This window comes from Poeciliopsis prolifica, unplaced genomic scaffold (assembly GCF_027474105.1).
Source record: "Poeciliopsis prolifica strain line A6 unplaced genomic scaffold, Auburn_PproV2 SCAFFOLD021, whole genome shotgun sequence".
NCBI classification, from domain to species: Eukaryota; Metazoa; Chordata; class Actinopteri; order Cyprinodontiformes; family Poeciliidae; genus Poeciliopsis; species Poeciliopsis prolifica.
Window position 1 is genome coordinate 2,374,032 of NW_026562396.1, and position 27,386 is coordinate 2,401,417.

Consider the following 27,386-nt stretch of genomic DNA (forward strand, 5'->3'; position numbering starts at 1 on the left):
ATATAGATAGATATAGAGATAGGGAGATAGATAGATTTTATTACAGACTTAACGTCCAAAGTACATTAAAAAAAACAATCAAACACAATAAAAGAATAAAAACTACAATAAAAAAAAGGCTCCTAACCATTCAGGAGGCAGTCTTACCAATGTCTCCAAAGAACAGATGAATATTTTCCTGCACTATATTTAACATTAATCAACAGTTGGATAATTCTACTATTAGATTCGGTTAGACGACAAATAAATACATATTTTTAGAAAAGAAAAATGAACACCCGATTTGTCTCATAGGGATTTAATGATGTAATTCTAGCGGAAACGCAAACACACAAATTGTTGTAGAAACACAGAAACACAGATAGCAATCACTATTTCAAATGGGTGGCCTATTGCATTCCCCCCTCCTTCTGGGTTAATGACCAGCCTCCCATTTTCCGCATTAAAACTTTGTTTTAATTTTTTTCTCAGCATGAAACATGAACATTCTGGTTCCTCTGAAGCCAGGAAACGTGCAACTTTCTAAGACTAACAGACATTTTTAACAGATCTGTCGAAAACTGCAGGTTAGAATGAGTTATCCACAGCATTAGTTTTTCTGTGTTATTTGACCTTTAACAAGCAGACCCGTATTTCTGCGCTCGCGGCCCACATTGGGTCAGCGACCCTCCGGTTCGTTTCTGACTCTCGGACACTCCCCGCTGCTGCCGACTCGTTCACCTTACGTTTTCGCGTCGGACGGGGGACTTTCAAGTCCACACAACTTTGTCATTCTGAAAATAATCAAAACCACGGCGTTTTGTGAGCCGTTTCCCCCTCAGGCTGGTGTTTAAGGAGGTGATGCTGGGAGTAGCCGGGATGACGGGCAGGTACGGACGGTTAAATCCTTCATGGGAACGCTGCTAGCTTTGCTAAAGCTAACGTCACGTTAGCTTTAGCAACGTAACTGACCTCAGAACAAAGTAACCTCAGTTCAGTAAACTGGCTCAGCTACAACGTAACTAGTTTGGAGTCATTTATCGACCTACTTTAATTTTCATTTCGGTTCCTTCAGAATTTGTTTTCTTAAGTGAAAAATGTGTCCAGTCCCTCGCTTATGCGAAGTTGTAATATTAGCTTGGTAGTTGCTTGGCTGTTGGCGTTTATTGTTACATTTTTTATACGTTCTACTTTGTGAAAGTTTTGGGTGATATTAGTGTTGCTTTGCTCGTTTCATTGTGACAATTTTCTCAGCTATAAATGTCACTCAAAGCAGCTTTTGATAATTAAAGGCTTGTAGATGAAGCTAATACGAGTTGAGAATTTAGCTGCCCTTGTGTTCATTGTTACTGTTTTTGTTTAGATCTCAGCCCATGTCACTGCATAAGTATACAAAATACAAAGCATAACTTGAGAAAATACAAAATGCTTTTTTTTCATTTATTATGAAAGAAAAACAAACCAACATGGCCCTATAAGAATCGCCCCAGATAATCATAACTATTAAGTAATTGTCAGTTAAGTGTAATATTTTTTTTTGCCGTCCACTGTCATCAGGTCTTTTGAATAACTGGCAATGATATTGAGTGAATGAGTTTTGTCCCATTCTTTGTTTTAACTAAGCACAACTAAAGTTTTTTTGTTGTTGTTTTTTGCAAATAATAATCCTGCTTAAGGTAATGTCACAGTAACTTAGCTGAGATTAAATCCTGACTTTAACTAGGCCTATCTGAAACCATTTCTAAGTCGGGACTGGCATGCATGGCAGCTCCTGTCCTCAAGGACTGGTGTGCTACTGGTTTTTGATGTCGCCAACACAGCTTACCCGCATTGTCCAACTACCTCATCAGCATGTCAGAAATCTGCAGAGGCTTGCTAAGGAACCGTTATTTGATTAGGTGTATTGAACCAGGGAAATAAAGAAAGCATGTAGAATACCATAGCTTCAAGTCTGACTTTCTCTTTCTTTCTGACAGATCATAAACACCGACATTAAGTAAAGCAAGTGAAGCGTCTCATGTTGTTTGAGGTTATTTTGTTGCATGGAAGCACTCTTGAAGTAAATTCAGGAGGATGATCGCACCTAATTTCAGTAGAGATATGAGCCATCTGAGAAATGATAAACACCGGTCTCAGCCAAGGGGAGAAATGAGCGCATGTTTTATTTTTATTTTTTTCTCCTCCTGTAACAGCTTTGCGAATGCCCTGGTTAGCGCAGTCTGTGAGCGGTGTAAAAGTGGCTTTGCTCCAACTGAGAAAATTGTCAACAGTAATGGAGAGCTTTACCACGAGCAGTGCTTTGTCTGCGCCCAGTGTTTCCAGCAGTTTCCAGAAGGACTCTTCTATGAGGTAATGCATTTAACATGATGGTGCTCATTTTGAACGTCACAAATCAACACAACATCGAACCATACCGAGTGCACAGAAAATCATTGACTCTCTTTAACAAATGTTTCCAATGTTTCCCTTATACAGTTTGAAGGCAGGAAATACTGTGAGCATGACTTCCAGATGCTCTTCGCTCCTTGCTGCCACCAGTGTGGTGAGTGTTGACTGGCCTCAAATTTTAGTATTGGGCATGTTTTGTGTGGATTCAGAAAACTAAATTGTTAGTAGCTATTTGAGAAGTGGCAACTGGAATATTCTTTTAGGTATGTAATCTATTCGAATCAAAATGAAAAGTGATATTTGATTTTTTTCAACGTACCTGCTGACAGCCTAATTGTTGCAGTGTTTCTTTGTCTTATCCGTATTATGTGTTATTGTCTTATGCCTGGTCTGCCGAGTTGATTGTCATATGATTTTTTTAAATTTATTTTTTCTTCCAGGGGAGTTCATCATTGGACGTGTCATTAAGGCCATGAACAACAGTTGGCATCCTGACTGCTTCTGCTGCGATATTTGTCAGGCAGTACTTGCAGATGTGGGGTTTGTCAAAAATGCTGGCAGGTTAGTAATCCCGGCTTTTCACAGTCTAGCAAATAACAGCGTGGCAGCCGTTTGAACAGGTGGTGTCACCTGCCAAGCCTGTGACTCTCTTTGCATTTGAGCAAATAATGGAATTTTAAGCAGCTGTGATGGAGTGTGTCACGAAATCTGTAGAAATGCTTTTTGTTTCCCTCAGGCACTTGTGTCGTCCATGCCATAATCGGGAGAAGGCTCGGGGCCTAGGCAAGTACATCTGCCAGAAGTGCCATGCTATTATTGAAGAGCAGCCGCTGATCTTTAAGAATGATCCATATCACCCTGACCACTTCAACTGTAACAACTGCGGGTCGGTGCCAAAACCTTCAGCTTTTTCTCATATTTCCACACATTCTACTCAGGACAGGGTCACAAGCCAACAATCTGTTTAAATTTTATTTATATATATATTTTTTTTACCTAGAAAAGAGTTAACTGCTGATGCAAGAGAACTGAAAGGGGAGCTCTTCTGTTTGCCCTGCCATGATAAGATGGGTGTGCCAATCTGTGGCGCCTGCAGGAGGCCCATTGAGGGACGTGTGGTCAACGCCATGGGCAAGCAGTGGCATGTGGAGGTTTGTGAATGCTTCAGTCCTGGGTTTTCTTGGAAATATTTATAACACTTCAATGCGAAATGGCTCATATTGTCTTTCAGTCTAAAAATGTTTTCTAATTTAAAAAACACAATATGTTCAAATATTTTGACCAGAATAAAAGTAGTATAAATCAGATATTCTTCATAAATTTTCAGGCACAAAACCCTTTTTTTCCCCCCTTTCTATACAGATGGACATGTATTTGGTCCAAATCATGAATACATCCTTGGTCTTATTCAGATCTCTCTGCACTGCAGTTAGACTTGGGTAGAATATAAAAACATTCAATAAATTATGCATGTTGTCAAGATATATGAACTTGAAAATGAAGGAAAAGGTATTTGGACCTAAAACGCTCTAAGCTAGTTGGAATGTTTCTGACGGGCCTGAGAGTTTGGAAAAGCCGAATTCTCCAGAGGTCAAGCAAGGCAGATGAAATGATGGATTCATGTGACTGAAGGCTGCTGCATTTCATACTCTTTAAAGTATGAAATACTCTTTACTGACAGTGTTCAACAGGTGGTGTAATGCTGAAGATGTTAATTGGCAGCAAGTAGTTTTGCATGGAACCACTTCAGAAATGTGTATGATGGACATGATGCTTTTTTATTATTAGTTACAACATGAGTGCTCTGTGTTATGGGATGTATTACATGGGTGCACAACAAGAAGAGACGAAATACAAACTGCACTGTTTTTTGAAGTTCCAGACATTTTACTTGTAAATGTTCTTATTCAACAGCCATGTTTACATGTTTACATTGAAACCAGATTCTCTTCAGTTTGATCAATATTTGATTTTCATTAGAAATGCATCTTTTCCTTAGTAACAACAATTTTTTTACAGCACTTTGTTTGTGCCAAATGTGAAAAACCTTTCCTCGGTCACCGCCATTACGAGAGAAAAGGTTTGGCTTACTGTGAGACGCATTACAATCAGGTAAGAAGCTAAACCTTGGCATTGAATGACATGACTAACATCACAATGCAGGAAGACAATAAAGGAATTTGTTTGCTTTCTCTCCTTGTTTCTGTGTGGTTAAGCTCTTTGGGGACGTGTGTTATCACTGCAACCGTGTGATTGAAGGCGATGGTGAGCATCAGTGTGATAAAACACATAATTAGGATCTTCTTTGGTTCAGTAATTAAAAAGGTTCTATGGTTCAGTAATGAACAAAGTGTTGCTTTCAGTGACAACAGCTGAATCTTCTGTTTTTCTTTATTTTTTCTGCGCTCTCTCAGTTGTGTCTGCTCTCAACAAAGCCTGGTGTGTCAGTTGTTTCTCCTGCTCCACCTGCAACACCAAGCTCACTCTCAAGTAAGTCTTCATAAGTTCACTGACGCAAACCATAAAATCTAGTCACATGCAACTCTTCCACCTCATGTTTGTTGTGCTCTTACTGTTCTTTAACACTTCTCATTATTAATAGGTGTGTTTTTTTGTGATTCTCCAACACTGCTTCTTTTTTATTTCCTGTTCTCCTCCTGTGTCTTCTTTTCCATGCCTCAATTGGTGTGTTTATGACAACTCAGAGATAAGTTTGTTGAAATTGACCTGAAACCAGTGTGTAAGCATTGCTATGAGCACTTGCCTGAAGAGCTGAAACGCAGACTTGCTCGGCGTGAACGTGATGCCAAAGATCGCAGGAAAAAGCCGGCAGTGTGCCTGTAGCTTCACCACTCCATTCATGGATTGGTGCTGTCGCTGCCTTCCTCTCTTCCTGTGGTTGTTCTTGTTAACTTATTTGGCTCTGTAGCATGTCATTATTTTTACAATTTATTTTCTAGCGTCGTGGTTTGTGTTGGTGGCATGAATCTAAAACATGTAGATGCATGTTAAACAAAAGCTGAGCTCGATTGGCTGAATAAATTCAGATACCTGGTAATTACTTTAGTTGGTCAGACAGAAAAAGCTTGGTGCAATGTGTTGCATTCAGAGGTTTGGTAATGTAATCAACAACATAACACCCAAAATACTCCAGTGGTTTTATTCCTGTTTTCCTCTTTGCAGGAACAAGTTTGTTGAGTTTGACATGAAGCCTGTTTGTAAAAAGTGTTATGAGAAGTTTCCGCTTGAGCTCAAGAAAAGGCTCAAGAAGCTGGCGGAGTCATTGGGACGCAAGTGAGCTGCTGTCTGATAATCACCTGGATGGGCTTCTGCTGTGGTAAAATATCCAGGGAAGATGGATATTTTACCACTTTATGGTGAAACATAAAGCCATTTTGGAGAAATAGAATGAAGGAAAATGTTATCTCTAGATCAATACCAGGAAACCTGATAAAGTGAAGGTTTATCAGATTTGCTGAAATCCATCTGTTTACAAATCGACATTGACCCAAATGGTGAAATTCATTGAAAAATATGCATTTACACAAATATATTCAACTATTTCAACTCATACCCATCTTTTTTTTTGTTTTAAAGTTTTTATGTTTTGTTTGTACATTCCTAAATTCTTATATTTTTCTGTGGAGTGTTTCAATGTTTAAGTCTATTCTCCCTCTACTATTACCATGTTTAGCTGTTAGTGTGCCTGCCAGAATATAGAGTTTAATATGACTCTTAATTACTTATATGCCTTAAAAACAAGAACTTTTTAAATGGGAATGGCTTCGATATTACAACTTGCATCTTTACTCATTATATGTCCGATGTATGGTTTCAAATTTTTTGAAAAATCTTCCAAGTTTTCAAAATACTGTGTAAAATTTATATTCTCAATGAATAAATATTCCATATCAAATTGTGAAATTAATGGCCGTGTCAAATTCATGCACCCAGCATGAGTCCTGTTCTTATATTTTAAAATCTAATAATGTATGCTGTCTCAATGTGGTTATGTATTTCAAATGCCTGGAATTGTTGGATATTTCTGGATTAATTAACATTTAAAACATTCAAAGGTGAACGGCTAATAGGAAAGCAGAACTGTTTTATTGCTAGTATTTTAACTTGTTCAATGTGAAAATATCTCTAACAAACCTAATTGCTTTGATTATTTATAAACTTGAATGTGTTTTGAAATGACAGCCACACAAAATAATCTTTTTGTGATAATTTTACTATTGGAAGACTTTGTTTACATTTCAGTTGTGAGCTTGCATTTTATTAGCGTGGAATTGAAAATTTGAGTTTATTGCATCTTATGTACAGCGCTTCATGAAAGATCAATAAAGTATTCTGAACACATAATGTTGAACTTGAGTTTACAGGAATTTATAAATCTGAGCTTATTACATATGTTTTTTCCTCCGCAACACAACTTCAATGTTTCGTGGTGTTAAATTTCCCAGAGTTTAAACCCATAGCTGTAAGAGGAGTTTGTCTAATATCCTTGTACTTGCATAAATATAAATATTTATCTCCCTTGACATATTTGGCTTTATCACAGTCCTATTCATTTGATCTCAATGTGACTCGTTCATAAATTCTTAAGTTCCACTTATGAATAAACCGCTATCAATTAAAGTTTGAAAAATATCCGCTATAAATAACTTGCATGCTAAACTCTGTAAACACACCTTTAGTGACTTGGCAAAGTTTAGTAGATAATCTTGCAAACTAAGACTGATTTTTGTTTTTACTTAAATTGTTATGAACTGCAATAACAAACACTTCCAGTAGGGTTCTACTGGAAGTGTCTTTGAGCTGCTGTAGTTTAGCTGTAAATTAATATTTTTATACAGTGGATAAAAAATGTTGCTCTCTGGGACTTGAGTCCATATCCTGGAAGCCAGAACCAACAGTTGAATGAAAACATATCTAAACTCTTACAACACATCTGCTTATTAAAGCTATACAATCATGGGAAAGGATTTAAAAAAAGATTAGGAGCACTCAGTGTACCTCAGCACTCTCAGTGTATTTAATTATGTTACAAAAGGCAACTGTTAACACAGGCTGGTGGTAGATGAGTAATTATCTCTTCACTGCATACTGGAGCAACTTGGACAGGTGGTTTTTGGCAGGTAATGGCAGCATGTTCTCGTGCTGTGGCTGGATGGGTGAGCCAAAACTCAAGAAGTGCTGTTTGAAAGTTGCCCATTCACCAAATGTCATACCCAGGAGGGCTTTCAGGTCTTCTTTGTCACCAAAGACCAGAGCAGAGCCATTGAGTTTATGTTTTTCCACTGTTTCCCTGTACGTACTGTCCAATTTCATCCTCTCCATCTGAAAATAAAAGATAATATATGTAAAACACAATGATGTTGGTGTTCCTGTTAGGAATGTTAGGTCAATTAGTAAGGCTGAGAAATGTCAAAATATTTTATCAGCGCTTAAAAGTACACAAAAATGGATAAAGGAATGCGTAAAACTGCTACCACTACAAAATTATAAAATGATGGAAAAATGTCGAACAAGATCAATTTCTGACAAACCATCTCTACAGATTTAAATCTAAAAGTTAAAACAAAAAACTAGATAGCTTTAGAACAAAAATATCCAATGGAAATAAATGAATTAATGTCCAAAATATACTAAAAGTGCATAAGTCAAACAAACTAAATTGGTCTGAACTCACCTCTTCACATATGTCGTCTGTGGTCATTTTGATAAGACTTGTGACTGGAAGAGGAGCTATGTTCTTCATCCAACCAGAATCTTCCAGCCTGCAAGTCCCTCTGATAAGAGCCAGTTCCCTCTTGATTGACTGATCCAGATTCACCATCCCTACCTGAAAGATCTCCAGGTTCTTCAAGGTGAACTCAAACTCATCATCTTTGAGTAATGCTTCAAACACTTCAGGATCTCCGTCCTGCTCGAGGAGGTCCTCGATGTGTGTCCGCATCACGTATAGCTCCTCCCTGAACTCCCTGAAGACCTCCCAAAGGGTCTTTGAATCATCAAAGGTCATGTTCGGTTGATCAATCGCTGCTCTCTGCTTTTCATCCTCCACACACAGGAGGATCCAGCTGAATCGACAGGGCCACTGGTTGGCTAGAACCACCCATGCTGCAGTGTGCTCTGGGTCAGGAAACTCTTTCTTCAGTAACTTCAGTATTATGACCGTTACCCAGACAGAGCTGATCGTCCTCTTCATTGAGATGGCATCATCTAGCATGTACTTGTTCAGCTTTTTTTCACCTTTGCTAAGAGTCTTCTGAACTATTTTCTCCAATTCATTTTCTTTCATTTCTAAAGTATCTTCTAAGGACTCAGTTGATTCCCCAATTGCCACCACTATCGGCTCTATAACAGATGTCTTTCTCCTGTGTCTGTTCCACCTCAAGGGGAAATCTTCAGAGAATCCTGGAGTGTTGTTAAGGCTGTGAAACAACCTGTGCTTTAAACTTTCAGACATTGTTGGGACTGTGAAGGGCAGTGTGACTATGCGGTTCAGCAGCCCGTGAGCTCTGTCCTCTTTACAGATGGAGTTTTCTGCAAATTTCACCTTTTCTAATAAAACATTTGGATCTGCAGCCAGGATGGAAAGCACTGGGCTTTCCTCATCTGAGAGTAAAATATTGATGGCCCCCAGGACTGCAACAATTTTCTTGGGGGAGCAACGGTCCAGATGAGTGATTTTCAACACAATACGAATCCTCCTCCTTTCAAACACCTCCATGAACTTGATGAATTGAGTCAGAAACCACATCTCTTTCCTGACTTCATTCATGAATCCCAATCGTTTGCTGAGCCGTTCATTGTCCATTACTTTCTTAATGTTATGAGCTTGGCTGTAGACGAGGCTATTGGCCATCTGAAAGGCAAACCTGAATCCTGTTACTGCTGGGACTCCAAAGGATGCTATAGCAAAGCCCTCCAGTAGATTAATCTCACTACTTGCTTTAGTCCCCTGCTCCTCTGGTTTTGTCTCAGCATTAGGAAGAACCCAAACAAATAAGACAACGAGGAGAACTACTGGGGCAACAATGAAGCCCATGAGGACAAACCACACGGGGCAGCCTAAAACCGTCTTGTATGCCCAGTTATCGAGGCTGTCCTTGACCTCCTGAAGTGAAAAGAAGCAACCCAAGGAGAAAAAATGGTTACCAATCACTGCTGTGCACTGTGTATGTTACAAATATAAATGCATTGTTTCTGCAAATTCAATCCCCATAATGCAGATCTCATGTTGACTTTGATCACATCCCCTTAAAGTGATTCTTAATTAGCTTCAGCTTTTCCTCATGGAGGTTTGCATAATATTTGGACTCTCAATGTGACCAGTCCCATCAATATAGCAGGTTAGATTTGACGATATCAACTGAGAAAACTAAAAAATATGTAAAAGTATTAATTTGTTGTTAATGTGTTATTAATGTATTGCACACTGAATAAGTGAAAGACCAAAAAGACACTAGTGAGCTGGCTAACGAGGCACTTAAAGTGCTTTGCAGAATTTTTTTCAATATTTTTTTGTGACCAAGAAAAACACAACATAAAAAGAATGACCACTAAAATGTTTTTAGGCCATAGAAAAGCCCCAAAAAACCTCACCTTTTCCTTTAGTTCCTCCTTTTCATCATATTGAGTAACACGATAGAGTGCGAGTTGCAGTTTCCCAAAATTCATCTGCATAGCATGAAACAATCGTATGGCTATCCCAGCCCATAGCATGTCACTGCCAGCAAAATGCCAGGCACTGAAATTCACATAAAGGAACCTGACATTATGGCGATTCTGGTTCTCTGTAGTCCAGACTGGTGTGTAGAAGAGCAGCCTCACAATGAGAAGCAACAAGTCTTTGACAGAAAGTTTGACTGCAAGGGGCTTTTGTCCTTTGTCAGATTTCTGCTCAATCCTCAAAGACTCCCGATTTGTGTACACTGAAAAACAACAATTAAAATATTTACATTGAGGATGTAGGTAGTTTGAATCCATATGATTGTATTAGAAAATGTGGATGAACAATATCATCATCATATCTTCTGCAATGATAAAAAAAGGCATCTGTGACCAAGTCTCAGAGAAGCAGAATAAAATATGTATTTTAATATATTTGCCATGGATGATTTGTTTAGTAACTCACCTCAAGTAGAAACAAAGACAGAAGAAAAACGTAAAAAGCATTTTAATCAAAAATTTAATATTGTTCATCCAACCTCTAAAATCAAGGAATTGAGATAATTCTCTGGTAAACATTTTAAATTTTATTGATTTTACCTATTTGGCTTTCAATAAAATACACTTAAGCAAAGAACTAAATCCAATACTTTCTCCAGGAAAACAATCAACGTCTCAGAGCCTCATTATTCTGTGAATTTTATTATCTAAGTTGAAGTTTCATTTGAAATGTACAATAAATCTGCCAAAGTTTAAAAGAAAACTAATAATTCCTGTTGCAGCAGAACCTTCAGCAGCAACACTTTTCTTTTCCGTGGAGGCCTGTCACCACTCAGACTAGTTGACATGACTTGTCTTTGTAATATTTCAAAACATTGAATGAACAGGGTGAATTCATATGTGCAGCTTGACTTGTTATTTTTTATCTGTACTTTGTTTATTCTTACAACTCTCCAGAATTTTGTTGACCTTGCTTTTGAAAAGAAGCATCTTTTTAAAAGATATAAGGACAACTTAGGCGACTCAGTGAAATGCTAAAAAAAATGTCCCTTTTTAAATGCATCCAGTCAGTTTTTCAGATATTATTAAGACCTTTGTGTGTAACTGGATATGTTTGAACATAATATGTTGTAATATTCTGTCACCATGATATTATCATGGACAGGTGCAGTTTGCGCAGTCACAGCATCACAGTTTCACACGTCTCTGTCATGTTCACAGCTCACACAGCAGATAAAGAGACAGTATCATAAACGCTGCAAACATGCAGATCATCTGATGCAGAAAGTAGTCATCAGTGTCACACAGAGTAAACCCGGACAGGGTTAAGTGGTTGTTTGAGAAACAATCTGCTTGTACTTTTCACACCACTTACCTCCCATTTGATCGAGAATCACATACAGTCGGTCCTGGCAAGAAGAGTAGAGTCCCACTGTTGCCGGTGATGAACCTTCGTTAGCGTCTTGGACAGAGCGTATGCATAGATATTATCTGAAAGCAGATTTATGTGAACAGTTGACTTGGCTAACTCACTATAATGCAGGTAATATTGCTATTGAATAGAGATACATTCTTCTCTGCAGACAATATCAAATGCAGTCAAATTATCTAATTATCCTCAAACATTAATTTACTCTCACCGCATGATTGGATTTAGGTCAAGCCTTTGACAGAACCACTATATTCTGAATATGCTTCGATCTAAATCACTTCATCAGAGATCTTGAAGAGTTTCATTGTCTTAACTGGATGTTGTTTCGAAGCCTTAAATTTCCATGTAAAAAATATTCTGGCTAACTGTGGTGTTTGACCAAGAGATATTTATTCCCTTTACTCAACAATTTTTATTTAGATTGTTACAGAAAAAGAAATATTAAATTTTTTTAAATATTTGCCATCATAATGTTAGTAACAATGTTACTATGTACAGGATATCTGCAGTATATGTTCACTGGTGTTTGCATGTTCTGTGCATGCGTGGGTTCTCTCTGGGTACCCCGGCTTCCTCACACAGTCCAAAAACATGACTGTCAGGTTAATTGACAGGAGGTAAATTCTCCTTCGGTGTGAGTGTGTGTGTGGTTGTTTGTCTTGTCTGTCTCTGTGTTGCCCTGCGACAGACTGGCGACCTGTCCAGGGTGACCCTGCCTCTCGCCCAGAACGTTAGCTGGAGATAGGCAGCAGCACTTTCCGACCTCACTAAGGACAAGGGTGTAAGAAAATGGATGGATGGATGTTCACTGGTTTATCAGACATTGCAAAAATTATAAAGTGTGGCTATATTCTTAAATTGACTAAATTTTGAATGATTTATCTTCAGTTAACATGCACAGCGTATATTATTTTCTAAGATGGATATTCATTGGCACGTACATTTTCATTAGGCTCTCACTGTGAAATTATTTTCAGGCACAGTTAGAGTTGGACTCAGCAGATTTAACCACAGGAAGGTAAAGCACATCAGTTGTTTGGATGTGAAATTTCTTGGTACAAACAACAGTGATCTTTCAATGTTTTTACAACAAATTGTGTCAGGAATTGCAGGAGCTGCTTATGTAGCATGAGAGAGATAGGGGGACTATGTCCTCTCCCATCTATCATTGAATTAGCTCCGTTGTGATTCTGTTGTCTTGAAATTTTCAGAAAGACAAGACTTGTGCAATAGCAGCTACTGAAAATGCTCTCAAACTCCTTCTTGTGTTTGCTCCTGATACTCTGTTCCCCTCCAGACTTTCAAACACCTTATGGCTGCTGTTCATTAATTTAGCCCAGACAGGCACTGTTCCCATCAAACAGGATAGAAATCAGAGTCTGAACTCACACAGAGCCACCACTGATCCACATAATAATGTTTGCGAAGTGTGTTAGGCAGAATTCATTTGCACCCTGAAACAGAGTGAAAATAGAGTCTTTCTGAGGAGAAGGGAAGTGCTCTTCTACATGCACATTCATTTCTTGTGGAATAACTTACCTGTTGTTACCTCCTTCATCATGGCTGTAGGATGGACACACAGCTGTCAAAGAAAACACCTTTGATCTGCGAAAAATAAGAAACAGCAAGGCTCTCAGCTTGGGACACTTTGGAGACATTTCTGCAGCCATGTGTAATCTGTTAAGGTCCAGCTCTCTCCTCACTTCCCTCATCTAACACCTCTTCCTCTCCTCAAACCTTTAAGGGATTCATACATATCATTGCATTTATATTTTTATCGATCACTCGTAAAGACTTCTGGATAAATTTCATGAAGGATATTAATTGTTAACACAACATTTATTGATGTAAGCCAAACGCTTTATAAACAGCGAATGGTAACTTTAATTCTGAGCAGAAAATGTATGGGGAAATGTTTGTAACGTTAACAGTAAGGAATTATCAGCAACATTTAGGTTTATTTAGACTGTAATAGAGAAAGAGAAAAAGTGGGAGTTAATTTTTCAAAAACTAATTTTCATCATGGTATCGATATATTTAGAAATGTCAGAGTTTCAAAGTAAATTCACTTGTTCCTACATCCTTCAGATTGTTAAGTAAACATATCATGTTTTGTCATGCTTCTGACAGTCTGGTCTCATATGTTGATTTGGTTACTCGTATAATTTGCAAACTAAATATTTAGGCTAAATAAAGCTAATATTAAAACTAAATCTTATTTAGTTGAGAAGCTTCATATTTAGTTTCTTTAAACTAAATATTTATTTACTAACTAAAAGTTTAAGTTCCAAACTAAACATTTACAAACTAAATATTTAGATATAAATTAAATATTTATTTTGCTAAGAAAATATTTAGTTTCAAACCATATACTTATTGTCCAAACTAAACATTTAGTTTTCAACCTTAGCATTAAGCCTTGTACTTGTTTCATTGCCGTTGCTCGCGAAAGTGAATTTGGCAACAAAATGTCATTGCTTAGCTACCAGAGCAAATATTGAAAAACTATAAACTTTTTAAAATTAATATTCTACCGCTAACTAAATATTAAGGTTTAGTTATCTGTTAGCTAAACAAATGATAAAGTCTTTTTCGTTATTGGTTTAGTTGTAAACCTATAAACCAAATGAAGGGCGTCATTTAGCTCGGACCTCAAAGTTTAGATACGAGCTAACTTAGTTTTCATGCAAATTTGCTTACCGAGAAGCGGAACTGGAATATCACAATAAAAGCTGGGTTTTGCAGACCTCTTCACTTATGGCGGCACTGAATCGCTCCAGTCGTTGCTCAGCGAACGTTGTACCATTGATATGATCGATTCTTTCCCTTTTTACATGTCCAAATTGTAATTTAAACGTTAAACGTAGGTTTTGTCATGTTTCTATAGCAACAGTGTCTGCATCGACGTCTCCCACTTCGGTCAGGCCACAACACTTCCGGTTCATGATGCTTTAGAACTGCTAACTACTTTTTTTTTTTTTTACACAAACAATATTACACAATCAAAGATCTATGATTTTCAAAGAAATCATTTTGTTTTACGACTGAATGAACAGGAAGTCTTAAAGGTTGATAGGTTTAAAACAAATATTTTGGCCAGAATGAAAGTGAATTAAAATTAAAGATGTAAGAATGTTGTTTTATCATATTTTAATTCTTATAATTTTTTTGTCTGATTTGATCCTGACTTCAGATATTCTTCATAAAATGTCTGGCACAAAAATCTTTTATTTTTGTTTTTATACAGATGGACATATTTGGTCCAAATCATGAATACATCCTCGGTCTTATTCAGATCTCTCTGCACTGCAGTTAGACTTGGGTAGAATATAAAAACATTCAATAAATTATGCATGTTGTCAAGATATATGAACTTGAAAATGAAGGAAAGGTATTTGGACCTAAAACGCTCTAAGCTAGTTGGAATGTTTCTGACGGGCCTGAGAGTTTGGAAAAGCCGAATTCTCCAGAGGTCAAGCAAGGCAGATGAAATGATGGATTCATGTGACTGAAGGCTGCTGCATTTCATACTCTTTAAAGTATGAAATACTCTTTACTGACAGCGTTCAACAGGTGGTGTAATGCTGAAGATGTTAATTGGCAGCAAGTAGTTTTGCATGGAACCACTTCAGAAATGTGTATGATGGACATGATGCTTTTTTATTATTAGTTACAACATGAGTGCTCTGTGTTATGGGATGTATTACATGGGTGCACAACAAGAAGAGACTAAATAAAAACTGCACTGTTTTTTGAAGTTCCAGAAATTTTACTTGTAAATGTTCTTATTCAACAGCCAGATTTACACCATGTTTACATGTTTACATTGAAACCAGATTCTCTTCAGTTTGATCAATATTTGATTTTCATTAGAAATGCATCTTTTCCTTAGTAACAACAATTTTTTTTACAGCACTTTGTTTGTGCCAAATGTGAGAAACCTTTCCTCGGTCACCGCCATTACGAGAGAAAAGGTTTGGCTTACTGTGAGACGCATTACAATCAGGTAAGAAGCTAAACCTTGGCATTGAATGACATGAGTAACATCACAATGCAGGAAGACAATAAAGGAATTTGTTTGCTTTCTCTCCTTGTTTCTGTGCGGTTAAGCTCTTTGGGGACGTGTGTTATCACTGCAACCGTGTGATTGAAGGCGATGGTGAGCATCAGTGTGATAAAACACATAATTAGGATCTTCTTTGGTTCAGTAATTAAAAAGGTTCTATGGTTCAGTAATGAACAAAGTGTTGCTTTCAGTGACAACAGCTGAATCTTCTGTTTTTCTTTATTTTTTCTGCGCTCTCAGTTGTGTCTGCTCTCAACAAAGCCTGGTGTGTCAGTTGTTTCTCCTGCTCCACCTGCAACACCAAGCTCACTCTCAAGTAAGTCTTCATAAGTTCACTGACGCAAACCATAAAATCTAGTCACATGCAACTCTTCCACCTCGTGTTTGTTGTGCTCTTACTGTTCTTTAACACTTCTGAAGTTAACAGTGGTGTAAAATTCATGCCCCTGACATGGTTCCTGTTCTTATATTTTAAAATCTAATAATGTATTCTGTTTGAATGTGGTTGTGTATTGTAAATGCCTAGAATTGCTGAATATTTCTAAATTAATTGACATAACATTCAAAGATGGACGACTAACAGAAAAGCAAATCGAACAGTTTTTAAGCTAGTATTTTAACTTGTTTGATGAAAATGCCACTAACGAACGCTCAAGTTGCTTTGAATATTTTTGAACTTGAGTGTGTTTTGAAATGACAGCCACACAAAATAAGGTTTCTGCAATATTTTTACTATTGGAACACCTTATTTACATTTCATTTGACTTGGCATTTAATTAGGATGGAGTGAACTACATCTTATGGACAGTGTTGAGCTGCTTCATTAAAGATCAGTATCTTAAGTTTACAGGAATTAATAATTATGAGCTTATGATCAATCTTTTTTCCCCACAACATAACTTCAGTGCTCTGTGGTGTTAAGTTTCTTAGAGGTCATAATGGGACTGTTTTACTTACGACTGAACTCTTATTCATTAATGTTTAAAAATTTTGAGCTATAAATCTCTTGTGTGGTAAATACCGGAAACTCTTTTTTGACCTGGTAATGTTTAGTAGATAATCAAGTTTCCATCATTGCAAACTCAAACTGAATTTTTGTGTTTTATTTGTTAAATGGTTTTGAACTACAAGTACATTAAAAGAAGCATGCACATGCTAAACACTTCCAGTAGAAGTCAAATGACTCACTAACACACTTGAGTTGTAGTTCAGCTGTGAATTAATATATTTATACAGTGGGTGAAAAATGTTGCACTTTGGGACTTGAGTCCATATCCTGGAAGCCAGAAGCAACAGCTGAGGTGTAATGAAAACATATTTCAACACTTGATCAACACATCTGCTCATCAAAGCCATACAAACATGGAAAAGGGTTACAAAAAAAAAAAAGATTTGTAGCACTCAGTGTACCTCAGCACTCTCAATGTATTTAATTATGTTACAAAAGGCAACTGTTAACACAGGCTGGTGGTAGATGAGTAATTATCTCTTCACTGCATACTGGAGCAACTTGGACAGGTGGTTTTTGGCAGGTAATGGCAGCATGTTTCTCGTGCTGTGGCTGGATGGGTGAGCCAAAACTCAAGAAGTGCTGTTTGAAAGTTGCCCATTCACCAAATGTCATACCCAGGAGGGCTTTCAGGTCTTCTTTGTCACCAAAGACCAGAGCAGAGCCATTGAGTTTATGTTTTTTCACTGTTTCCCTGTACGTACTGTCCAATTTCATCCTCTCCATCTAAACAAAAGAATATAAAATACAATGGGGATAAGTTAGGTCAATGAGTAAGACTGAGAAATGTTCTAAAATATTTAATCACAAAATTCAAATGTGCACAAGTATCACAGTATAAACTTAAAGTTATGGAAAAATGTCCATCAGTATCTCTTTCTGAAAAACTGTAACTACAATTTTAAATCTGAAAGCTTTTTAAAAATGAGCTAAAAAGATCCAGACAGATCTTTAAGGAACAATATCCAATGGATATAAATGTAATTTATATCCAAGCTATGCTAAAAGTGCATAAGTCAAACAAACTAAATTGGTCTGAACTCACCTCTTCACATATGTCGTCTGTGGTCATTTTGATAAGACTTGTGACTGGAAGAGGAGCTATGTTCTTCATCCAACCAGAATCTTCCAGCCTGCAAGTCCCTCTGATAAGAGCCAGTTCCCTCTTGATTGACTGATCCAGATTCACCATCCCTACCTGAAAGATCTCCAGGTTCTTCAAGGTGAACTCAAACTCATCATCCTTGAGTAACGCTTCAAACACTTCAGGATCTCCGTCCTGCTCGAGGAGGTCCTCGATGTGTGTCCGCATCACGTATAGCTCCTCCCTGAACTCCCTGAAGACCTCCCAAAGGGTCTTTGAATCATCAAAGGTCATGTTCGGTTGATCAATCGCTGCTCTCTGCTTTTCATCCTCCACACACTGGAGGATCCAGCTGAATCGACAGGGCCACTGGTTGGCTAGAACCACCCATGCTGCAGTGTGCTCTGGGTCAGGAAACTCTTTCTTCAGTAACTTCAGTATTATGACCGTTACCCAGACAGAGCTGATCGTCCTCTTCATTGAGATGGCATCATCTAGCATGTACTTGTTCAGCTTTTTTTCAGCATTGCAAAGTATTGTCTGAACCATTTTCTCCAATTCATCCTCCTTCACATCTAAACTATCTCTATTTGTGTTGGTCAGAGGATATAACTCCTTTGATTCCCCAATTGCCACCACAGACAGATCTATTGAAGATGTCTTTCTCCTGTGTCTGTTCCATCTGGAAAAGGAATCTTCAGAGATGCCTGGAGTGTTGTTAAGACTATTAAATAAGCTGCGCTTTGAATTTTCACACATTGGTGGGACTGTGAAGGCCAATGTGACTATGCGCTTCAGCAGTGCGTGAGCTCTGTCCTCTTTGCAGAAGCAGCTTTCTGCAAATTTCACCTTTTCTAATAAAACATTTGGATCTGCAGCCAGAATGGAAAGCACTGGGCTTTCCTCATCTGAGAGTAAAATATTGATGGCCTCCAGGACTCCAACAATTTTCTTGGGGGAGCAACGGTCCAGATGAGTGATTTTCAACACAATACGAATCCTCCTCCTTTCAAACACCTCCATGAACTTGATGAATTGAGTCAGAAACCACATCTCTTTCCTGACTTCATTCATGAATCCTAATTGGTTGCTGATCCGTTCATTGTCCATTCGTCTCTTGATGTTCTGTTCTTGACTGAAAATGAGGTTCTTGACCATCTGAAAGGCAAACCTGAGTCCTGTCACTGCTGGGACTCCTAAGGATGCTATAGCAAAGCCCTCCAGTAGATTCATCTCACTACTTGCTTCAGTCCCCTGCTCCTCTGGTTTTATCTCAGCATTAGGAAGAACCCAAACAAAAAAGACAACGAGGAGAACTACTGGGACAACAATGATTAACAGTAGGAAAAACCACACGGGGCAGCAGCAAACCTTCTTGGATATCCAGTTGTTAGGGATGTCCTTCACCTCCTGAAGTGAAAAAAGTAACCCAAGAAGAAAAAGTGGTTACCAATCACTAGTGTGTGTTAGGGACATGTGTGTACATAGAAAATGTTGACTTTCTATCAGTTTGTTGACCACTTTTGTTTGGAAACCACTAAGTAGTTGGAAGATAACTTGGTAAAATAAATACATTGTTCCTGCAGATTTAATCCCTATAATGCAAATGTAATGTTGAGTTTGAACTCAACATGAGATCAATATTTAATGAGTAGATGCAGTTGAGTAAAATTATTGTTACTTTTTTGAAAAGCCAATGAACAGCGGCTTAGTATCTTACACATTGAACGAAAATACCGGAAAGACACAAACTGGCTGTCCAAGAAGGACAGCCACCTTTATTCTGCAAAGGTGAAATCCTTTGCAGAATATTTTTAAATAATATTTTCTAAATATGTTCTTAAGGCAAATAAAAAGCAAACAAAAAACTCACCTTTGCCTTTACTTCATCTTCTTCATCATATTGAGTAACACGATAGAGTGCGAGTTGCAGTTTCCCAAAATTCATCTGCATAGCATGAAACAATCGTATGGCTATCCCAGCCCATAGCATGTCACTGCCAGCAAAATGCCAGGCACTGAAATTCACATAAAGGAACCTGACATTATGGCGATTCTGGTTCTCTGTAGTCCAGACTGGTGTGTAGAAGAGCAGCCTCACAATGAGAAGCAACAAGTCTTTGACAGAAAGTTTGACTGCAAGGGGCTTTTGTCCTTTGTCAGATTTCTGCTCAATCCTCAAACTCCCGATTTGTGTACACTGAAAAACAACAATTAAAATATTTACATTGAGGATGTAGGTAGTTTGAATCCATATGATTGTATTAGAAATGTGGATGAACAATATCATCATCATATCTTCTGCAATGATAAAAAAAGGCATCTGTGACCAAGTCTCAGAGAAGCAGAATAAAATATGTATTTTAATATATTTGCCATGGATGATTTGTTTAGTAACTCACCTCAAGTAGAAACAAAGACAGAAGAAAAACGTAAAAAGCATTTTAATCAAAAATTTAATATTGTTCATCCAACCTCTAAAATCAAGGAATTGAGATAATTCTCTGGTAAACATTTTAAATTTTATTGATTTTACCTATTTGGCTTTCAATAAATACACTTAAGCAAAGAACTAAATCCAATACTTTCTCCAGGAAAACAATCAACGTCTCAGAGCCTCATTATTCTGTGAATTTTATTATCTAAGTTGAAGTTTCATTTGAAATGTACAATAAATCTGCCAAAGTTAAAAGAAAACTAATAATTCCTGTTGCAGCAGAACCTTCAGCAGCAACACTTTTCTTTTCCGTGGAGGCCTGTCACCACTCAGACTAGTTGACATGACTTGTCTTTGTAATATATTTCAAAACATTGAATGAACAGGGTGAATTCATATATGCAGCTTGACTTGTTATTTTTTATCTGTACTTTGTTTATTCCTACAACTCTCCAGAATTTTGTTGACCTTGCTTTTTAAAAGAAGCATCTTTTTAAAAGATATAAGGACAACTTAGGCGACTCAGTAAAATGCTAAAAAAATGTCCCTTTTTAAATGCATCCAGTCAGTTTATAAGATATTATTAAGACCTTTGTGTGTAACTGGATATGTTTGAGCATAATATGTTGTAATATTCTGTCACCATGATATTATCATGGACAGGTGCAGTTTGCGCAGTCACAGCATCACAGTTTCACACGTCTCTGTCATGTTCACAGCTCACACAGCAGATAAAGAGACGGTATCATAAACGCTGCAAACATGCAGATTATCTGATGCAGAAAGTAGTCATCAGTGTCACACAGAGTAAACCCGGACAGGCTTAAGTGGTTGTTTTAGAAACAATCTGCTTGTACTTTTCACACCACTTACCTCCCATTTGATCGAGAATCACATACAGTCGGTCCTGGCAAGAAGAGTAGAGTCCCACTGTTGCCGGTGATGAAACCTTCGTTAGCGTCTTGGACAGAGCGTATGCATAGATATTATCTGAAAGCAGATTTATGTGAACAGTTGACTTGGCTAACTCACTATAATGCAGGTAATATTGATATTGAATTAACATACATTCTTCTCTGCAGACAATATCAAATGCAGTCAAATTATCTAATTATCCTCAAACATTAATTTACTCTCACCACATGATTGGATTTAGGTCAAGCCTTTGACAAAACTACTATATTCTGAATATGCTTCGATCTAAATCACTTCATCAGAGATCTTGAAGAGTTTCATTGTCTTAACTGGATGTTATTTTTAAGCCTTAAACAGAGTTTCTTCCTGTATTTAACTCTATTTATTTCCCAATCAACCTCAACTGTCATCCCTACAAAATGATGCTGCTACCATCATGTTGAATGATAGTGAACATGTTTATGGAGGCCCCGCCTCTCACCCAGAAAGAAAGATGGATGGATGTCTTTTTTATGTTGGCATGAAGGTCCAACATTCATTCCTAACAATAAATTTCTTTTCCTCCACTCTTTTATACAAAAAAAAAAGAAATATGAAAAAAAATTGAATGTTTTCCATCACAATGCCAGTAACAATGTTACTATGTACAAGATATCTGCAGTATATGTTCACTGGTTATCACACATTGCAAAAATTTAAAAGTGTGGCTATATTCTTAAATTTTCACAGTTAGAGTTGGACTCAGTAGATTTAACCACAGGAAGGTAAAGCACATCAGTTGTTTGGATGTGAAATTTCTTGGTACAAACAACAGTGATCTTTCAATGTTTTTACAACAATTGTGTCAGGAATTGCAGGAGCTGCTTATGTAGCATGAGAGAGATAGGGGGACTATGTCCTCTCCCATCTATCATTGAATTAGCTCCGTTGTGATTCTGTTGTCTTGAAATTTTCAGAAAGACAAGACTTGTGCAATAGCAGCTACTGAAAATGCTCTCAAACTCCTTCTTGTGTTTGCTCCTGCTACTCTTTTCTCCTCCAGACTTTCAAACACCTTATGGCTGCTGTTCATTAATTTAGCCCAGACAGGCACTGTTCCCATCAAACAGGATAGAAATCAGAGTCTGAACTCACACAGAGCCACCACTGATCCACATAATAATGTTTGCGAAGTGTGTTAGGCAGAATTCATTTGCACCCTGAAACAGAGTGAAAATAGAGTCTTTCTGAGGAGAAGGGAAGTGCTCTTCTACATGCACATTCATTTCTTGTGGAATAACTTACCTGTTGTTACCTCCTTCATCATGACTGTAGGATGGACACACAGCTGTCAGAAAACAAATTTGATCTGTAAAAAATAAGAAACAGCAAGGCTCTCAGCTTGGGACACTTTGGAGACATTTCTGCAGCCATGTGTAATCTGTTAAGGTCCAGCTCTCTCCTCACTTCCCTCATCTAACACGTCTTCCTCTCCTCAAACCTTTAAGGGATTCATACATATCATTGCATTTATATTTTTATCGATCACTCGTAAAGGTTTAATGCAGGATTTAGGAAGGACATTGTTAATACAATATTTACTACTAGCTCATATGTCCAATGTTGAAAAACAAGTGATGGTATATTTAATTCTGAAAAATGGGCTTTATGTTTATTTACCTGTTTTAAATGTACCTTAACACAGCCGTTCAATAATTATGTCAAAGGGTTTGAATATTTAATGATTTATTAACATTTACAGCCATTTAAACTGACATTGTTTGCATTCATAAAGCATTATTGCCAAAAGTTTTAATAGGCTTCGTTTTCTGATGTTCAGGGACCAATAAAATGTTAATATATTCCTTTTAAACCTATAAATTAATCAGCTAGCATTTACTACATTGTCATCTATGTTCCTAATTCCAATAAGGGCTGACAACACGTTACTGAACTCTGCAATTGCTTGCACCGGAGAATTAGTGCGAAAAAAAAAGAAAAAAAGATTCCACAAAAGAACCATCATTATGTATTTGCAGTTGTAACTCGATGATGAAGATTTCTGCACCATTTATTTCATCTTCATCTATGTCTTCATCCTGGTAGAACAGCTTTGATCAAATTCTGTTAGTGAATCCTACTGGGCCGACTCAGCCAAATTAGAAAGTGAGTTATTCCCTTTTTAACAACTGTGTCGTTAATTTAATTAGGTGCTTATTTGCGATTTATTGTCATGGTCACCCATCCTCTTTGGTCTGACATAGCCTGGTGCAGTGTGCTTCTGTAAGGCTTGTTGATGCAATTTTAAATTAGTTGCCTCTCAGCGTGTTTCAAAGCATCCTTCAGCCAAAGGACATGATCGATTCTCAATAGAATTAATTTGGGATATTGGTATGCAGACATGTTTCATTTCCTATTGTGGTTTTTATTGTTCTTTAATACGTGCTGTTTTTCCCCTCTCTAAGCTTAATAATTGCAACCTGCTGATATGCTTCACTGTCTTTTTAAAAGGTAGTAAATTAAATTAGCTCACATTAAAGGCCAGTAAAAAGTAGTAAAAGGTAACAAATAGAATTTGACTTGGTAGTAGCCTACATTTTTCATGACCCTTTCAATATATTTAGAATTTCACGTTGATGCTGACCTTTTTTCTTTTTTCTTTTTTTGCTTTAAGTTCGTATTACGGAGCCCCTTAGGGGACATGGGGGGACTTTTTTTTCCTTATGCGTTTTGCGCACCAACAAACACGCAAAACAGACCGAATGGTCTGTTTTGAGTGGGAACCGTTTAAGTGGGATGAAGTGTTTGTTGCCTTACCTGGGCCATCATGTTACATGAGTCAGTGCTGTGAATTCATTATATGGGCCGATCGCGGTTTTCTGGTCGATCGCTGATTACAGATCTTTAAAAAGCCTGACCTGCTGATTCCGATTTTGCTCTACACCATTTTTTTTTTGTATGAAATGTCACTAAAAAAGTGTTTTTTGGCAACAGAGGGGTGATTATTAACTACAACGTGCAGACGTGATCTGGCGGGCCAGTCTGTCAGTTAAATCTCTCTCGCAGCAGAGCAGAAGAGGGCGCTGGCTGATTTTCAGACATTTGCTCAGGTCGATAAGATTGGCTTCACATGTATTTTCCGATCACCGATCTCCCAAAATTAAGGAAATCTGTGCTGATAAATCAACAGCAATCGGTGCACCTGAAACCTTTTTAATTATAATCGCTGAGCATCAGCTCTGCGTTGTGGGAATACGGGGCCAGGAGACAGGATGAGATGAAATGTGGTTTGTCTGTAAACAGAAGATGGAATAATCAGGAACCAGGTTCATCACAGGCACAGCATCGTGTCAGCATCAAACTAACAGAACATTTTACCGGATCGTGACAATGTTCTCAGTGAACCTACCTCCCGCCCATCTCTCATGATCTGGCACCGAGATGTCTGAGTTCACTGTGTTTAACACTGCAAACCACCAGGAGGGGGCGCTGTTTCACCCATTACACACCCCGAGAATTCACCGCTCTCCCAAAAGAGACTCGATTTTTGTATTGGTAGTAAAAATATTTGAAACACCTTTAGGATTTTCTCAAGTACCTTAAAAAGGGATTCATTTTTTTTTTCATTCATTGGTTGTCAAGGCAATACATATTTCTGGAGAATGACAGACTTTGTCTCTAATCAAAGCTTTTTTAAGATGCTATGGGCTCCTCTACAGCCTGAGGTTGATCTATCCTATTAACCTCAGATTTTTTTTTTAATTATAGACAAATATTCTAATTTTTATAGGATTTTTTTCAATTTGTTAGAGTACTAATTTTGTCATTGATAACCTCTTTCCTCAATTCAGGGTGTGGTCTGCCTTTAAACAAACTGTGGTGCTGCCACTTTTCGAGCTAAAAGATTTAAGTCCTTCTGCTTGTGGAATCTGGGCTTTATTTCTTAGTTCGGATCTGGGAGGGGTGTTCCACGGCGAGCTCCATCCAGTCCCTCTGCTGCTGCTGTTCTTGTCCGACCTCCAACCCCTCTACTCGGCTGCCTTCATCTTGTTACTCATCCGGAAACAACAGTTCTCCATCTCGGCTCCATCTGTGCCGCAGACTCACCTGCTGGATTCTAACACTAAACACCTGCAGCGAGTCAAGACTGTTGCTCCGTGGCGCCCTCATGAGGACGACCACGCGAACTGCAACAAAGGGTGAAACACGCAGACACCTCCCAGATCCAAACAGAAGTCGCCTTTTCTTTCCCACGTTCTTTTACAAAATTATTCTTATTATTTCTTCTTGCCCCAGCTGGAAGTGTTTTTAGAAGAGAATTGTGTTCATGAAAAGTTTCAGTCTGGCTTTAAAACGTTTCACAGCACTAAAACTGCTATCCTAAAGTTTTTAATGACCTGGTTATAGCTGTTTTTGAAAATCCTTGTTTGTCTTACTCTTTGTTTGACATTAGATTATTCCATCCTTTAATCAAGGCTTGAGTGTTGTGTGGGGTTGGAAGAAATTGTGCTAATTGGTATAAGTCTTTAATGAGGGTGGGGGAGGGGGCGGTGGAGGAAGCTTCTCCTTCCAGGTGGACACGTATTCTTCAGCTGCAACACTTATTACTTGGGGTATTCTGCAATGATTCATTCAAGGGCTGGTCTTTCTTTTCCTTATGGTACACTTAGGGCCTGTTTCTATAAAATATTGCTTTCCACTGCTTTGTTGATGGCATTCAACACTATCTGTTTACAAAAAACAGTTCTGTGATGGCATTATTGCAATGTCTTCCTGATATAAAAGCGTGAATGAACTCAAGATTCCTCCTCCTCAACCATCATACAACAGAGGTTATGGTATCTTGGAGATTAGATCTTTCAAATCTCATTTTCGAACGCTCTGTGAAGACTCACAATGTATTCTTTGACTACTTATTTCACAAAGCATTCAGTTGTCAAGATGATACTTTTTCCCCAGCTATGTTTTGTTACTAAAGCAATGCTTTAAGGACATTAGAAGTGCTTGTTTTAAGATAAATTTGTTTAGATTACTGTAATTCATTTTGTCAGTTTAGACCAGTCAACCTGTTGCTTGACAAAATGAAACTGATCGCCTGTTAACAAGAACTAGAAAACACGTAATTCCAGTTCTGGTTTGCTATTTTTACATCTTTCCAGGACTCATTTTGAAATGTTGCTACTGGTTTTGAACAGTTTTAATGGTCTCTAATCTTACAAAATGCCATCCATCCACAGGAAGACGGAGGTCAAATCTGATATTCTCAAGCCTGGGCAGAAGATGATTGTACCTTCGCTGCTGCTGCTCCAGAACTACCAATCCATGTAACAGCCGTGCACAATCTCAAGGTTTTAAGTGCTTTTAAAGAACCAGCTCTTCACCTTGCCTTTTCATTTATAAAGGGTCAATATCTCAAATGTTTTTCATTTTGAAGTAAAAATTCCATTTATTTTGCCTGATTATGTTATTGCTGAGCTGCATAATCAGGCAGTAATGCCTGATTTTCCATTACTCAGGTGGAACGCGTTTGCCGTACAGTGCAAAAGTTGACACAGACATTTTATTGCCACTGTTATGTCAACAGGTTTATCCCTGTTAATGATTGCTGTTCACTTCACCTTTCCTCTTTTAGCAACATATTTTCAAACCTTGTCAGAACTTGCCTGAGAGAGTCTTACTCGCAGACATGAAAGTTCTGCTGAAATTTGATAACGTTTCATGGTCCAAGTTCTGATCAACGTGAACGAACCATACTTTTAAATCTTCTGTATAACTTAATCCTCTGACTTCAGGATAGAGACATGATTTCAATCCAACAGGCTTACCTGGATGACGGGAGTTGGTCTTTTCTTCAGGTCGTTTCTTATCAATGCTTTTAAAACACTACAAACCACAGAAAGCCAGCAGCAGCTGCAGGTAAAGTAAAAGGTGTGGCGGTGCTCAGGACATATTTTATAGCGCGAAAAGGAAAGGGAGGGGAGGGGGGGACAAAAAAGTATCTGATAACTACAGGCTTTCCATAGGCTTAACGCTTTCCAGGAAGTGAAGTCATAAAAAAGATTTAAATCCGCCATGCCTTACACTTAAAGCTGTGCATTATCTTATTTTTCCTTTTCTCAGCTGGTATTTTTTGTCTACTTCACCAATCACAGGATAGGGGTCTGTCGTGTTGGGCAGTGCCTGAAACCATCACACCATAGAAAATCTCCTGTTCTCCAAACAGCTTCTGGCAACAACTGTCCAACATTTTCTGTCTGTGGAAAAATGGAACAAATGAGTGATTTTTTATTTATTTATTTTTTTTACTTCAGAGCTGTTGGGTCTGCATGATTCATGAACCACATGTTCTGACTTTGGGAGTCCCTCAGGTGGAGATTGACTGGATCGTTTTGCTCGGCATAATCTGACATGTGAAAC

At 37.9% G+C, this 27,386-nt stretch overlaps 3 protein-coding genes across 8 annotated transcripts in view; 1 reads left to right on the forward strand and 2 right to left on the reverse strand.

Moving 5' to 3' along the window:
- The first annotated feature begins 609 nt into the window (after positions 1 to 609).
- The window catches only part of LOC129369488 (LIM and senescent cell antigen-like-containing domain protein 1), a 47,770-nt gene continuing 20,993 nt past the window's right edge, over positions 610 to 27,386 (forward strand). The window contains exons 1-12 of one of the 6 annotated variants that reach the window (XM_055044926.1): positions 624 to 869; positions 2,172 to 2,328; positions 2,455 to 2,521; positions 2,808 to 2,928; positions 3,104 to 3,253; positions 3,368 to 3,518; positions 4,387 to 4,479; positions 4,584 to 4,632; positions 4,782 to 4,857; positions 15,393 to 15,485; positions 15,590 to 15,638; positions 15,786 to 15,891. In XM_055044926.1, coding sequence (XP_054900901.1) covers positions 841 to 869; positions 2,172 to 2,328; positions 2,455 to 2,521; positions 2,808 to 2,928; positions 3,104 to 3,253; positions 3,368 to 3,518; positions 4,387 to 4,479; positions 4,584 to 4,632; positions 4,782 to 4,857; positions 15,393 to 15,485; positions 15,590 to 15,626 — 1,023 coding nt within the window. In that variant the 5' untranslated portion in view covers positions 624 to 840 and the 3' untranslated portion in view covers positions 15,627 to 15,638; positions 15,786 to 15,891. Of the gene's footprint in view, positions 870 to 2,171; positions 2,329 to 2,454; positions 2,522 to 2,807; positions 2,929 to 3,103; positions 3,254 to 3,367; positions 3,519 to 4,386; positions 4,480 to 4,583; positions 4,633 to 4,781; positions 4,858 to 5,072; positions 6,721 to 15,392; positions 15,486 to 15,589; positions 15,639 to 15,785; positions 15,951 to 26,206; positions 26,486 to 27,386 lie in introns of those variants that run through there. The other 5 variants (XM_055044928.1, XM_055044925.1, XM_055044927.1 and 2 more) reach the window with 5 other exon arrangements.
- Positions 7,382 to 14,386, reverse strand: LOC129369487 (NTPase KAP family P-loop domain-containing protein 1-like). Its single transcript, XM_055044923.1, is given in 7 exon segments — positions 7,382 to 7,710; positions 8,063 to 9,493; positions 9,982 to 10,310; positions 11,423 to 11,497; positions 11,500 to 11,538; positions 13,019 to 13,084; positions 14,180 to 14,386. Coding segments are annotated over 6 exon segments (2,148 nt in total). The 5' UTR covers positions 13,041 to 13,084; positions 14,180 to 14,386; the 3' UTR covers positions 7,382 to 7,458.
- Positions 16,275 to 26,887, reverse strand: LOC129369486 (NTPase KAP family P-loop domain-containing protein 1-like). The gene is given in 8 exon segments (XM_055044922.1): positions 16,275 to 17,093; positions 17,095 to 17,280; positions 17,600 to 19,048; positions 19,512 to 19,821; positions 19,823 to 19,838; positions 20,949 to 21,065; positions 22,275 to 22,338; positions 26,795 to 26,887. Coding segments are annotated over 7 exon segments (2,166 nt in total). The 5' UTR covers positions 22,297 to 22,338; positions 26,795 to 26,887; the 3' UTR covers positions 16,275 to 17,027.